At 35.0% G+C, this 15,286-nt stretch overlaps 1 protein-coding gene across 2 annotated transcripts; it reads left to right on the forward strand.

The window, feature by feature from the left end:
* The first annotated feature begins 358 nt into the window (after window positions 1-358).
* NUDT12 (nudix hydrolase 12) lies at window positions 359-13,564 on the forward strand. Of its 2 annotated transcripts, none has more exons than XM_032845343.1 (7): window positions 359-450; window positions 3,059-3,266; window positions 3,822-4,411; window positions 7,613-7,780; window positions 9,260-9,373; window positions 11,953-12,152; window positions 13,115-13,564. In XM_032845343.1, exons 2-7 carry the CDS (start codon window positions 3,061-3,063, stop codon window positions 13,223-13,225), a joined length of 1,389 nt encoding a protein of 462 aa, XP_032701234.1. In that variant the 5' UTR covers window positions 359-450; window positions 3,059-3,060; the 3' UTR covers window positions 13,226-13,564. The 2 variants fall into 2 exon arrangements, with proteins under 2 accessions (XP_032701234.1, XP_032701226.1); XM_032845335.1 differs by having other exon boundaries at window positions 361-450; window positions 3,055-3,266.
* Window positions 13,565-15,286: the final 1,722 nt, after the last annotated feature.

Consider the following 15,286-nt stretch of genomic DNA (forward strand, 5'->3'; position numbering starts at 1 on the left):
CCAATATTCCAGGTGGAAGAATGCTTTGAACATGCATGCCACTGCATCAGACCATACAACAGAGGAGGTTAGGGGACTGGGTGTGAAACACTGGAAAACTTAAAAACCTCTTCCACAGACCTACAGCTTTCCGTCGGCCGCACCACACTTCATAGGTCTCCGGAAGACGGGGAAAGAAAACCAGCCTTTCACTCACCCCCCAAGAAGCTGGACCTCACAAGCCTGGACCTCCCGCCGAGGCTCCCGAGCGCCTTCGTCCCCCCAGCCCCTCCCCTTCACGGATCGCGCACAATTGGTGACCGTGAAACTACATTACCCATAAAACCGTTCGAGAACAGCGAACCTCCGCCGGAAGTCCGGAAGGCTGAATCCGGCGCCGGGAAGAGTGAGAGTGGGGTTTTCCCGGTGTTGCGGCTCTATCCTGCATTCCTCTACTCTGGTCACCTTTGGGTTAGTAGCAGCAATGAGTAGTTAGTCGGCCCCGGTGCCCTCCTTGGGGTGGGTGACCAGTTCTCAGTACTTTTTGATCTCAGTGCTGTTGGCCTGGCCATGCTGGGTTGTTTGGCGCAGCCTCGGGATGCGGTGAGGGTGCAGGCGGGGGAGCTATGGGCTGGTAGCCCGGCTTCACAGAGAGGGCAGGGGATGCCGCCGGTAGGCTGCTGTGGCCTTTGCAGCCCAGTCTCTGAGGTGGGGAAAACGAAGTGCTGCTTCCACTGTATATTCCGGTTTAAAAGGAGTCTCACAGGAGTGACAAGAAAGTAAACTATCTCAAGGCATTTAAATGTTGGCAGAGACCTTGTGTAGGGCGCTTGACCTGTTAAATGGCCACCTTGAATGCTGAAGGCCGTGGAATTCGTTAAATCGTCATTGACTTCACTGACGGATCTGTATTTGAACTCTGCCCTGTCTCTTTAACCATGTGACCTTGAGCGAGTCCTGGGCCCTCGGTACTTATCTGTAAAAGTGGGTGTGGTTTGGTTAAACGGCCTCTCAGAATGGTCCATGTTCTTTTTGGAAAGCAAGGACGGCATTTGGCTAAGTGAATCACCTCATCCTGCCTTCAGATTCTTACCTTGCGGAAAACCTGTCGATGAGAAATGAAAAAATAAATCCAGCAGCTGGATTGCAGATTCTCTGTGATTCTCTGGAATGAGAAATGGTTGTTTCTAGATGGCTATGCTGCCACCAAAAAAAAAAAAAAAAGCTAAGGGAGAAAGTATACATTTTTCACTGCCTTTCTCCTGAGAATATTGTAGTCATAAGAAGTGCACTGGAGGTAGTGAATGGTACTTTATTTTTGGAGGACAGTTTTGCAGTCTGCCCTGTGGAGTGTCCTGTGGGGAGGGTGTAGAAATGACTATGACCTCAGAACATGAGACAGTAAAATATTGCTTAAAGTAAACCTAGCTAAAGAACCTGTGTGGTGTTTTTTGGAAAATCAATTTAGGGGAAAGGCAACTTGAAAGGGACACTATACATGAGTCAGTATACAGCAATGATTCCAAATGAAGTCCTGAAAAGTTGTAGCTTTTGTTACTGATAATATTTGTAAAGCATTTAGAAATCTCAGTATGAACAGAACAGCGAAGTAAATTCTACAGTAAAGAAATAGTTTTCTCATATAAAAGCCACTCCACTAATTTAAATTATAAACACATTTTCACCATTCCTATGAGTAGTTTTTTAAGCCTTTTATTTTAATCCCAGTATAGTTAACAGTGTTAAAATTAGTTTCAGGTGTACAATATTGTGATTCAGCAATTTTATATGCTGTTGCCTGCTCATCCTCAGTATACTCTAATCCCCATCACCTATTTCACCTGCCCCCCCACCTCCCCTTTGTGCAGTTAAATTTTACCTTTTTATAAGTAGCAGGAAGATAAAAACAGGAAAAGTAAATAATCTTTTCAGCCCATATTTCCTTAAATTTTGTTCATACTCCCTCAACTATAAAACTGATCAACCAAATTGCAGTGTGGGAACGCTAGAGACAACAGCACTCAAAATGTATGGACTATAACCTTTTCTTTTTAGCCTGAATATCTTATTGCTTAGAATGATAGAAACTAGTTAGAGTCCTAATCAATTCTTAAATAGCATTTCACTAAACAAAAATTCATACCTTACAAAAAATATTTTGTTCTCATAGAGAACTTAAGCTTGAACCATTTCCACGAAGAATAGCTCAGTTTGTGCCCTACCACTTTCAATCCACATTGAGATGAAATTTATTAAGAGGTATGAAACATTTTCTATATTTTTTCTTACTGAAAGCAAATAACAATGCAAAGTTAATGGTTTAAAAAGCTTCTTTAATTCAGATTTTGACAAAGTGACCAAATGAACAGGGTTCAATAATTGATCCAAAATATATTGTTATCTGATTTATGACAAAGATGATAACTGCAGTGCAATGGGACAAATGGTAATTTCAAGAGTGGTGCCAAGTCATATGGATTATCCACTGGGATAAAAATGTATCTAGCCCCTACTTCACACTATGAACAAAGATCAATCCCAGATGGATTGTAGAATTAGTTGTGCACGGGAAAGCAATAAATTGTTTTTATGTGAAACTTAACACAAGTTTTGAATAATCAGCTATAGGATAATAATTTTCCTAAGGGAAGGCACCTGTTTCTGGTACTATAGAATCTAAGAGAATACTAGTCATCATCTGCTAAAAAACCTGTGACTCGACTTCTGCTTTAACTCCCCTCATTCCTCTGGATCCATATTGAAATCCCTCCGGAATACTTCAGAGTCCTCCTCTTTATAATGTTTGTTACCTGACACTCCTTCTCAAGGATATGCCCCCTTATCTTTATTACCAAAGTTCTTTATACGTTGTTATACATCCCATGATGAATTATATTTAAAATTAAAATTATATTTAAGACAATTTTGAAATGTATGCTGTGATGACAATTGAGTACTAATTATCTTTTGAAGAGTATGTAGCTTTAAAAACCATAACTGTCCTAATTACATCCACCATTGAACAAATAGCAATTGAAAATGAAGTGTTTTTTTTTCTATTTTCCTCTTTTTAAGGAAGAAATGTCTTCTATAAAAAGAAGCCCAAAGGAAGAAATAATTTCCCAGTTTCACTATTCAGCAGCAGAAGGAGATATTGCCATGTTAACAGTAATCCTCAGTCATTCTCCATCTCTTCTCAATGAAACGTCTGAAAATGGCTGGACTGCTTTAATGTATGCTGCAAGAAATGGGCACCCAGATGTTGTCCAATTTCTACTTGAGAAAGGGTAAACATTTTAGGGACTACTACCTGAAGGGCTCTGGTTTAATTTCTGGGTTATATACGTCCTTTTATATTTTTCTTGTAGCCATATTTATACCATTGGGCTTGTAAATAACTCACTGACCAGTTTTATTATATAAAAACACAGCATAGTATCTAACTAAAAGCTTTTAACTTCATTTGTTGAGAGAGAAATCCTTCATACTTAATATCAAATCAAATTTATGAGTTAGTCTAATCCTCTACTCCCCAATAGAAAATGTAGATCTACCCACTATGACTATGAAGAACCCCTCATAAAATTTTAATGTCTTCTTATAACATATAAAACTTACTGTTTTTATTTTATAATTCCCCAGAAATACTAAATATCTACTATCTCTAACTTTTCATCATTTATTATTTCTTTTAACCTTCCCATTAGTAAATTATGTCCTAAGAGAAAAAAATCGACATAATAATCATTAGTGGGACTATCATGTGCATCTGGAAACATTTTATTGTAATAAATATTAAAGAAAATGTTTATTTCCTATTTTATTTTTCTTTCCATCTGTAGGTGTGACAGATCCATTGTCAATAAATCAAGGCAGACTGCACTGGATATTGCTAAATTTTGGGGTTATAAGCATATAGCTAATTTACTAGCTAATGCTAAAGGTGGGATGAAGCCTTGGTTCCTAACTAATGAAGTGGAAGATTGTGAAAATTATTTTAGCAGAACACTATTAGACCGAAAAAGTGAAAAAAGAAATAATTCTGACTGGCTACTAGCTAAAGAAAGCCATCCAGCCACAGTTTATATCCTTTTCTCAGACTTAAATCCCTTGGTTACTCTAGGTGGCAATAAAGAAAGTTTCCAACAGCCAGAAGTCAGGCTTTGTCAGCTGAACTACACAGATATAAAATATTATTTGGGTCAGCGTGAAAAGATCACCTTGATTTTTCTTGGAGTAGAACTTGAAATGAAAAAAGAATCATTTAATTATGCTGGAGAAGTCCCAAGAGAAGAAGAAGATGGGTTGGTTGCCTGGTTTGCTCTAGGTATAGATCCTGTTGCTGCCGAAGAATTTAAGCAAAGACATGAAAATTGTTATTTTCTTCATCCTCCAATGCCAGCTCTTCTGCAATTGAAAGAAAAAGAAGCTGGTAAGAAGTGTATATGGTTTACCTATTGGTAATAATTACTTGTTGGTAATAATCTGGGTTTTGGAACTGGGTTGGAGTTATCTTCATTTTCTAGGAGGCGTGCTTTTTTCAGTAAGCAATGAAATTAGGCTATCTTCATTAGAACTTTCCTAAATTTCTCATTCTAGGGAACTACTCTCCTGAGCAGTTACAGCAGTTTTAATCAGCCAAAATTACTTTCCCAAAAATTAATCCTAATGCATGCTAGTGTTATTTGATTCTTCAGTGAATAATTATTGAGCACTTGCTATACACTAAGCATGATGGCAAAGACTTTGATTATTTTGTTTTCTGTTGCTGGGTATGCTAGTTCATGTGGGGCCTTATATGCCATGGTTTTATTCCAAATTCCATTTAAATGTTGTAACCTGACCTATGGTTTAAAAAAAACAAAAACAAAAACCCTCACTCTGCCTGCTTTGTAGCTCATGATTTGTAGGTAATTAAGTGTGAAGTCAGAAGTCTTGTTAAGAGGGGAGTGGCGATTATAGTAGTTTAAGTAAGAGGTTGCAGTGGATTGGTTTGATGGAGCGAAAGGGAGAGTTTGAGATGTTCTGGAGGTAAAACTGATCAGGCTTGATCAGTCAGTAGAGGCTATTACAAGTGAGAGAGAGATGATACCCTGGACCACAGCCTGAATTAAGGTCATAATGGTATAGATAAAGAAAGGGGGTTATGTTCAAGGTATATTTTAGAGAGAAAATTATCGGCATTTGCTGATGGATTGGGTATGGGGTATATAATGATGAAAGAAAAGATCAAGAATGATGGCTAGGTCTGAGACTTTAGTAATTTGATGTGTAGTGATACTATTTCTTGATTAATATAGGGTGACAGGTTGAGCAAGTGAAGCAGGACAGTCTTAAAGTAAATAAATCAAGATTTTAGTTTTGGGCATATTCAGTTTTAGAGAAGGATATTGGAATCTGGAACACAGAGGTGAGGTATGAAGTGGACATACCCATGTGGGAGTCATCAACATAAAGGTGATATTTAGATCTCAGGAAACTGAGATGGGGAGTTGAGAACAAGCAAGAAAGAAAGCCTCAGAATCATACCTGATTCCCCCTAAATTTTGAGGTCAGGTAGAAAGAGAGGAGCCATCAAAGGTATTATTGACAGTGTGGCCGTAAGGTACGAGGAAAACAGGAGAATGTGCTCCTGGAAATCAAGAGAGCAGAGTATTTCAAGGAGGAAGTGGTCAAATATATTGAATGCTATAAGATAGACCAAAAAAAAAAATATATATATATATATACAATAACATATATAACATAAATATATATATATATTTCAATAACAATATTGAAATAATGTATATTTATATATATATATTGATGAATTTGACAAGAGGTATATCGGTGAAGTGGAAAGAATATAAGCTAAATAAAGGTAGACTGAAAAGTTAGTGGGAGGTAAGGAAGGGGTCACTTGTCAATGTCCACCTTCCCTTAGGAGATGTGTGGTGGGTCCTTTCAGAGACCGCTTAGATTATCTCATCCCAAAGTCTGGATTGGTATGTTTTAGTCTCCACATCTATGGAGAAAACATTGCACTTTTTAAAGAAAATATCTTTTCTCAGGGCACTTGGGTGCTCAGTCATTAAGTGGCTGCCTTCAGCTCAGGTCATGATCCCAGAGTCCTGGGATCAAGCCCCTGCATCAGGCTCCCTGCTCAGTGGGGAATCTGCTTCTCCCTCTGCCCCTCCTCACCACTCGTGCTCTCATTCTCTCTCAAAAATAAATATTTTTTAAAAAAGAAAATACCTTTTCTTTGTAGCTATGTAATTTTAAGATCAAAAGGGTCTCTCTCTTCCTCTCTGTCTTTTTACTAGCAAGAAAACTGAGGCCCTTTTATTCACTTGCTGTGTAAACTTCCACAGTTAACCTCTTTGTGCCTCAGTTTCCTCCTCTAGAAAAAGAGGATAATAATACCTACATCATAGGATTGATCTAAACATTAAATAAAATGAGGTAACCTGTTGAGCTATGTAAGTATTTTTATTCATTTCACATAAAATATATTTGTATTATTTGTCATTCATATTATCCATCCATACCCCACTATCCTCTGTATCAGATGGGCCAATAGAAATAGAACTGTTTTGTTCTAAATAAATAAATGATACATATGAAGATCTTTCTATGATGCTTCACACATAGTTGGTACTAAATAAATATTAGCATTTCTTATTGAAACAATATTGAAATAATGTAAGTAGCACAAATTACATATTACAAGGTGACATAGTAAGGAAATATTTACAGTTGCCTACAGTTCGTTGAATTTCAGTATTAATTTGTTTTTGTGCATGGTTTATTTTGTTTTTCCCAGTTTAAAACATTGTTATTGTTGTTTATGGTCATTTTGCTTTTTTTTTCAAAAATCCTTAACCCAAATAATGTGTTTTAGTGAGAGCAAGTGTCAGGCAAATGCAAATGTAACATTTCTACTTTTATTGTTTCAATTATAACATTTCTGATCAGGCCATATTCTTTTTTGAAGTACCAGGGTAAAGGCTATAGCCAAAGTATATATATTTTTATATACGTATATCTAAGATTTATTCTAGTAGGCATTTTTTTCATGAACAAAGTTAACCATGAATGTTATAAATGAAGTATTTTTTTTTTTAATATTCTGTGCAATTTCCAGTTGTAAACAGGATGTGTTTCATGGTGACATGGACCAGTACTAGTTTAGGGACCCAGGAAAGGAGAACTCTAGTAGTTTCTCATTAATATGTTCTTTATAGTCCAAGTCTAAATTAGGAAGTGTCTACATAGTGTATTTTTATAAGAGTCACTATTATAAAGTCAATATTTTTAAGATCACTAGAATACACTAGAATCTTGTGTATCTAAAATTTAAAAATCACCAATTGTAAAAGCCTGACCTAATATAGTATATAAGATAGTGCTAACATCTATCTTATATGAGAGTTATATCTTATTAGTTCAAATTAAAGTTAAATCAGATTTTCATCTGTCATCTATTGGATTAAATATTTTACTTCAAAAGAAATATACATCATAAAAATAAAAATATGAAAATTCTTGATCACTTAGCTATTCATATGCCTTGACTTACGAACATTTTACTTCTTATTAATTTGTTTACAGTTTATCACAGAAATAAAACTTTTTTATGCTTCTCTTAAAGGGGTTGTAGCCCAAGCAAGATCTGTTCTTGCCTGGCACAGTCGATATAAGTTCTGCCCAACCTGTGGAAGTGCAACTAAAATTGAAGAAGGTGGCTACAAAAGAGTCTGCTTAAAAGAAGACTGCCCTAGCCTCCATGGTGTTCACAATACATCATATCCAAGAGTTGGTAAGTCTTTTCTTTTACAGTGAAATTTCAGATATCTGGAATCTTAGGGAATAAGACATTCTGGGAGGACAAGATTTTGAGTTGTTAAGGGGTTCACCTTTTTATTAAAACCACATTTAATATAACTTGAGACTATAAGTATTAAAGTATTAAATAGTTTCATGGCTTTTAAGTAAGGGACATTGTACATAATTAGCCTTTTTTTTCTTTTAAGATTTTGTATATTTGTCAGAGAGAGAGCACAAGCAGGGAGAGTGGCAAAACATAGGGAGAAGCAAGCTCCCTGCTGAGGAAGGAGCCTGATGCAGGGCTTGATCCCAGGACCCTAGGATCATGACCTGAGCCAAAGGCAGAAACTTAACCTTACTGAGCCACCCAGGCATCCCTAATTAGCCATTTCTTAACTCTGAGTTAATCAAAATGAATTTGATATATTAAAATACATGATTTCAAAAGTCTACCAATCTGGATCTGCTTAGTACAGAGACCAAAAAGAATAAAATAAAATAAATAAAAATAAAAAACAACAATTCAGTGCCTGTTCAGGACATCACCAAAGCAGTACAGCCTGGAGCTATCTTTTCATCACTGGTGTTGCCTACCTATACCTTCTCTCCTCCTAATTGCTGCTTTGGAGCCTTCTGTAGGTTTGGAAATCTGGGAACCTCGTCCTTTAAAACTTGTGAAAAAATAATAATAATAAACTGATCAATACCTGAGGAAGTCTCCTGAGAGTAAAATGCATGACTTTGTGACACCTGGTTTCACTGCTCAGGAGCCTTTTACGTTTGATTCCTGTTTTCAGTCATGATCTATCAAGGAGAATTCACTGCATTAATGACTTCTGGGAAATAAACTCTAAGTTAAATTTTATATTTTTAATGGCTTAAACTTAGTCATAGAGCCACTTTAGCTTTTAAAAACATTTGTTCAAGATTGGGATGGAAGGGAGAGGAAAATTCGCATTACTATGGTAAAATTTGTATTTTCTTCATGCCATATAATACCTACTCTTGGAATGTCTGGGTAGCCCACTCATTAGGCGTCTGCCTTCAGCTCAGTTATGATCCTGCAGTCCTGGGATTGAGTCCTGCGCAGGGCTTAGGAAACCTGTTTCTCCCTCTGCCTGCTGCTCCCCCTCCTTGTGCTCTCTCTCTCTTTCAAATAAATAAATTCTTTTAAAAAAGTGCCTACTCTAACATTTTTATAATTAAAATATATGCCTAGCATACAGTAAGTACATAATACATGTTGCTATTAAGAAGAAGACAAAATTGATCTTTCTTTACATGTAATATTCTTTGCAGTTTCCCTGAAATATTCTTTCATGAGGCAGAAAGAAACAATCTCATAATTAGAAAAGAGTCTTGTTCTTATAAGGGCTATACCTTTTTATTATACTATTTGACAGTGACTTTACACAGTGAGTCTAAATTATTTTTCCTATCATTCACTCATCTGATTTTTTTTTTAAAACAGATCCAGTAGTAATCATGCAAGTTATTCATCCAGATGGGACCAAATGTCTTTTAGGCAGGCAGAAAAGATTTCCCCCAGGAATGTTTACTTGCCTTGCTGGATTTATTGAACCTGGTAAGCCTTTACTTAATAATTTTAATAATAATCTTCCTTTAACTTAAAATTTCCAAATAAAAATTTTAGGGGGCATTTGACAAATTATCATGCTATGAAATTGGGTATTTTTAAATATTTTCTGTGTATTTTGAGTGCTGTAATATTTGTTTTTACTAGAATAATTGTGTCCGTTTTAAGAATTCAACATTTCGTCTTTCATATTATTGCTATTACCAAAGTATCTGCATGACTTATACCTCACTCCCTTCTTTACTAGACCCAACTATGTCACCTTATCAAAGAGGCCTTCCCAAATAGCCCCAGATACATTAGTTAGCATCGTACTCTGCATTCACAATTCTGTCATCCTGCCTGACTTTTCCCAATAGCGCTCGTTACCACCCGACATGGTATGTATGTATGTATGTATTTATGTATGTATGATTGTATTTATGTATATGAGATTGTATCTCTGTATTTATTATATGATGTATCTATTTATCTATCTACTCTTTTTTCTTATCTTCTCATACCAGAATGTAAGTTGCGTAAGGGCTGGGACTTTATTTCATTCATCATTATAGCCCACACCCTTAGAGCACTGCCTTATATGTAGTAGGAGCTCAATATGTATCTGTGGAATAAATGCTAATTAATATATATGTTTAATATTAACTTCCAGTATTAATCTGCACTGATAATAATAGTAGTAAACATACTTTGTGCACACTCTCTTTTGAAGGCTTCCCAGATATTGAATCATATAATCCTCATACAGCCTTATAAAGTAGGTACTTACTACAGTCGTTTTACAGATAGGGCACTGTGGTACAGGGGCTGAATCACTTGCCCAAGATCAAACAGCTGATCAGTGATAGGGCAGGAATACGAACCTGAGCAATTTGGCACAGTCCATGCTCTTAATCACTATGCTGTCTCTAATAACTCTAGGCCCTTTTTTTTTTTTTAACTGCTCTGTACCATTTTATTTATAAATACTCTTCAATTCACCCATCTGCTGTCGGACAGTTAGTTTATATCTGTTTTTGCTATCGCAAACAACACTGCAAGGAATATTCTTACACTGCTCCTTGTGCACATTTGCAAGAGTGATCAAGGGTATATACTTGAGAGTAGAATTGTTGGCTCATAGGATATGAACATCCTAACCTTTCATAGACATTGCCAAGTTGCTCTCTGAAGTGTTCCTACCAATTTATAGTCTAAAAGCACATGAAATGTTCTATTATTCCACATCATCACCAAGTTAGGATTTTCATACTTTATAATGTCCTAATCTGATAGGTATGAAATAGTCTCATTGTAGTTTTCATTTCCCTGCTGATGGAGCATCTTTTTCAAATGTGTTTTAGGCATCTGATTTTCATTTTCTCTGAATTTTACATGTTTATATTCTTTGCCTAATTTTGTTTTGGTTGTTTATCCTTCTTTTCTCATTTCAGGTGTTTTGTAGTATGTATTCTTTAGCTATGGTCTAGCAGATATCTTAACGCTAGTCTATGACTTACCTTTCCACAATATTTTTTTGGTGAACATGAGTTGATTTTAATATGGAAATATAGCATCTATTTGAAATAAAAAGTTACATTTAAATAGCAAAATATTTCTAAACTTTCAGATAAACTTAGAAACAATTCTCTTTATTCTATTTCTCAATTCTAACAAATCAGAATTAAAAAGCACATTTTGGGGCACCTGGGTCACTCAGAGGGTTAAGCCTCTGCCTTTGGCTCAGGTCATGGTCTCAGGGTCCTGGGCTCGAGCCCCACATCGGGCTCTCTGCTTGGCAGGGAGCCTGCTTCCCCCTCTCTCTCTGCCTGCCTCTCCACCTACTTGTGATCTTTCTCTCTGTGTCATATAAACATATAAATATCATATTTATATGACTTACATGATATTTATATGTTTATATATATTATATATATTTGTATATTATATGTCATAAATAAAAATATATATATTTATATATCTATAAATAAAAATAAAAATATTTTTTAAAAGTACATTTCTAGGCATTATTTTATCATAACTGAGTCAATAGTCATCTAGAAGAAAAAAAATCATTTAGAAAGAAAAAATACTGTTTCTTATATGGTTTTTAAACTTTTAGTGTTAATGTAATTTTCAGCTCTTTTCAAGAAAGTTATCTGCAGTAATTTTTTAACAACATAAAACAATTTCAAAATTTTAGTAAGGAAAAAGCCATTTATAAACATCTTAGAATGATAATTTATAACTATTTAGTGATAATATGTAAATGAGATGATATATAAAATATTTGCATAGTGTTCAGCTAATAGCAGGTGCTGGATAGTTGTAGATGTTACCATTTTTACACTGTAACCAAAAAATCTGGACCTTCAAGAAAAATTTGGGGCATTTTGATTATGTATGTGGTCATATACTTTAAGAAATAATTTTTTTTTAAATTTCCAGTCTAGTTTTAGGCTTCTGCTTTCTCATGCTTTGAATTGGGTTTCTGTCCAAAGTGATTTCTAAATGTTTGAACCATTCGGAGCACAAAAATGTCCAAGGCATGTTCATCAGCTACTTGTTCTATTGCCCCATTTGATTAGGAGAAACAATAGAAGATGCTGTTCGGAGAGAAGTAGAAGAGGAAAGTGGAATCAAAGTTGGCCATGTTCAGTATGTCTCTTGTCAGCCATGGCCAATGCCCTCCTCCTTAATGATTGGTTGCTTAGCTGTGGCAGTGTCTACAGAAATTAAAGTTGACAAGAATGAAATAGAGGATGCCCGCTGGTTCACTAGAGAACAGGTAAAGTTCAATTTAATTTCCTCCTTCTATTGATTGTGCTCTGACTGTATCAGTTTGGGCATGCAGCAAGGATACATGTTTTCACCAAGTTGAATGAATGGTATGGCCCACCCATCATGCATGGATTACAATGTAATTGATATGTCCTATATCAACTCATTCTGTGAGGTTCTTTTAGTTAATGATTCTGTGCCATTTTCTAATTTCAAGTGCCATTCCTTCAGATTAATGATGCTTTTCAATGGACTTAAAATAGGTAAACATTATGAGAAATATGAGAAACAGGAAGATTATTCTGAGATATTTTGTATTTTAGTTTACAGCATTAAAACAAGTAGTTCTCAAAAAATATCAGTAAAAATGCTTAAAATTTTTGAAAAGTTCTTGTTCTTTTTAAAATGTGCTTAAGGACACAAATAACAAAACTATATACCAAAGATATATTCACAAAAACTTTTTAAAACATCTTCCTTCAGTAGTATAATGAAAGATAAATTACTTGTCTGTGTTTTGCTTAACCCAAAGTATTTGTAGAGAAAACAAATGGATGCACTATTAGTAATGAAGAGTGAAATCATTCCTGCTTTGCCTAAACAAAATTTATTTTATGTTCAACTTCACAAAGGACAAATTAAATGTTTTTTGGAATTTTATAAAAGGGAACCTGTTGGAAAGTTGATTTCACTTTGAAAATAAGTGTGGAGCATGTACTTTTCTTTTTCATATCCTTATTTTCATAAGGGAATATGCTCTTCTGGAATATTTTTGCAAATTGATTCATTAACTCATTGAATCAACTAAAAGTACTGTACTAAATTTTGCATGTTGAAGATGGATGTTGTCACTTTGTACTGTTGTTACTGTAAAATAATCACATTTTAGTTAAATTGCATAAGCACAGAAGTAGTACTTAAGTATGACAGTGTTGAAATCCTAATACATTTTATTATGGTGTATTTTAGGTTGTGGATGTTCTGACCAAAGGGAAGCAGCAGGCATTCTTTGTGCCTCCAAGCCGAGCTATTGCCCATCAGTTAATCAAACACTGGATTGGAATGAACCCCAATCTCTAAATCAAATAACTAGATTTTGAGTATTAATTGATTTCTAATAACTTATTCCTCAAGTGAGATTAGAAATATTTAGTGCTCTTTGGAATGTCACAACACAGTATTGGGTTTCCGAAATATTTTCAACACATACTTTTCCATCTTAACCATAGAATCTGTGTTTTTGTAAGTTACAACACTGCTTCAGATTTTGTTAAATCCAAGTCAGCCTCTCCAAATATTTTTTTGGTTGTGCTCCACAACTGAAATACGGTTTTGTGGAGCAAAACCATATTTCTGTTACGAAAAATCATGTTATAAAGATGGATACTCTAAAATGTAAACAAACCTAAATTCCAGTGCCTCTTTTTTTTTTTTTTTTTTTTTTAAAAGATTTTATTTATTTATTTCACAGAGGTCACAAGTAGGCAGAGAGGCAGGCAGAGAGAGAGAGAGAGAGAGTGAGGAGGAAGCAGGCTCCCTGCAGAGCAGAGAACCCGATGTGGGGCTCGATCCCAGGACCCTGGGATCATGACCTGAGCCGAAGGCAGAGGCTTTAACCCACTGAGCCACCCAGGTGCCCCTCCAGTGCCTCTTTAAAGCATTAGACCGCTCACTAAAGTTCTATTCTTGAGATTATAATAAATAATTTTAATGAATTTTAAGCTTCATTTCCAGTCACTGTATTACCATAAAGGTTCTTTCAGCCGTTAGTAGCTGATTTTTGTTCACTTCCCATTGTATTCCACTTTTTTTCCTGGTTTCACTGTTCTAGCAGTGGTGCTGTTATAGTGCTACCATGTGTCTGTTTTGATCAGTGTTAAGAATTTTCTACTTTAACAACTCTGCTAGTGATCAGAATACCATGCCTTCGGGACACCTGGGTGGCTCAGTTGGTTAAGCTGCTGCCTTCGGCTAGGTCATGATCCCAGTGTCCTGGGATCAAGTCCCACATCGGGCTCCTTGCTCAGCGGGAGCCTGCTTCTCCCTCTGCCTCTGCCTGCCACTCTGTCTGCCTATGCTCACTCTGACAAATAAATAAAATAAAATCTTTAAAAAAAAAAAAAATACCATGCCTTCGTGAAAGGAGAGTTTAAGTGAGAGCATACCATTATGTATGGGACCTTCCCCTTAAACCTAAAATCAATTAATGTGTATAGTTATCTGTTACACTCAAAGTTGTTTTTAAGACCAATCAAAATTCTCTGCTTTCTCACTGAAATCAAGTGTATTTGAAGAATTCTCCTCAAAGATCAGATGTTTAATATTTCCCAGATAGGTTTACATATTTAATAAAAACACTGGCTTTATGTCATTTTGTGATAAGGGATTTATCTGTATTAGCAAAAATTATGTAATTATTACTAATTGTATTTACTAAACTCAAATGCAACATTTTGATTTTGACTTTATTTCAACACATTCTAAGAAGCCTTTATAAAATAAGTATATCTTAGAACTGAATCAGCAAGATTCAGAGAAAAGTAAATTGTAGTAATTCGCAATTTCACAACATCGAACTGTCATATTTTATAAGGCTATTTTGAAATTGTTTTAAAAGCTAGTCTATAAATGTATAAGTTTACATAATTTGGCTCTTTAATATTTTATGTTAGAACTGGAAGAGACCATAAGGATAATATATGTAGATCAGTGACCTTTTATAGATAAAAAGAAATCCTGAAAGGTGAATTTAATTAATTTAACCCATTAAAATTGAATCAATTAATTAATCGATGAAAGTTACACAATTACAACTTACCATTGTTCATACAATTAATTGTAATTATAGTTAAATAGCTTAATTTTAACAATCTGTCCTATATAGCCTAGTGCAAGACTCTTCCTCTAATAGGAAGTAGAAACTACTATTTAAATTATGGGTAAAGTTAAGAAATTAAACAAGAAGGAATGATAAGATGAAATTAGTAATAAATAAGGAATAAAAAGAAAAAATTTAATTTACCAATATTGTTAATTAAAATTTTAGAAACTAAAATCATTTAACTTAAATATAATTTTCTTAGATTAAGAACTTTACTAATGAACAATGATTTTCTTAGTAACAGATGAAAGTTTATTGGG

This window comes from Lontra canadensis, unplaced genomic scaffold (genome assembly GCF_010015895.1).
Source record: "Lontra canadensis isolate GAN:19392208 unplaced genomic scaffold, GSC_riverotter_1.0 scaffold4, whole genome shotgun sequence".
Taxonomy (NCBI): Eukaryota; Metazoa; Chordata; class Mammalia; order Carnivora; family Mustelidae; genus Lontra; species Lontra canadensis.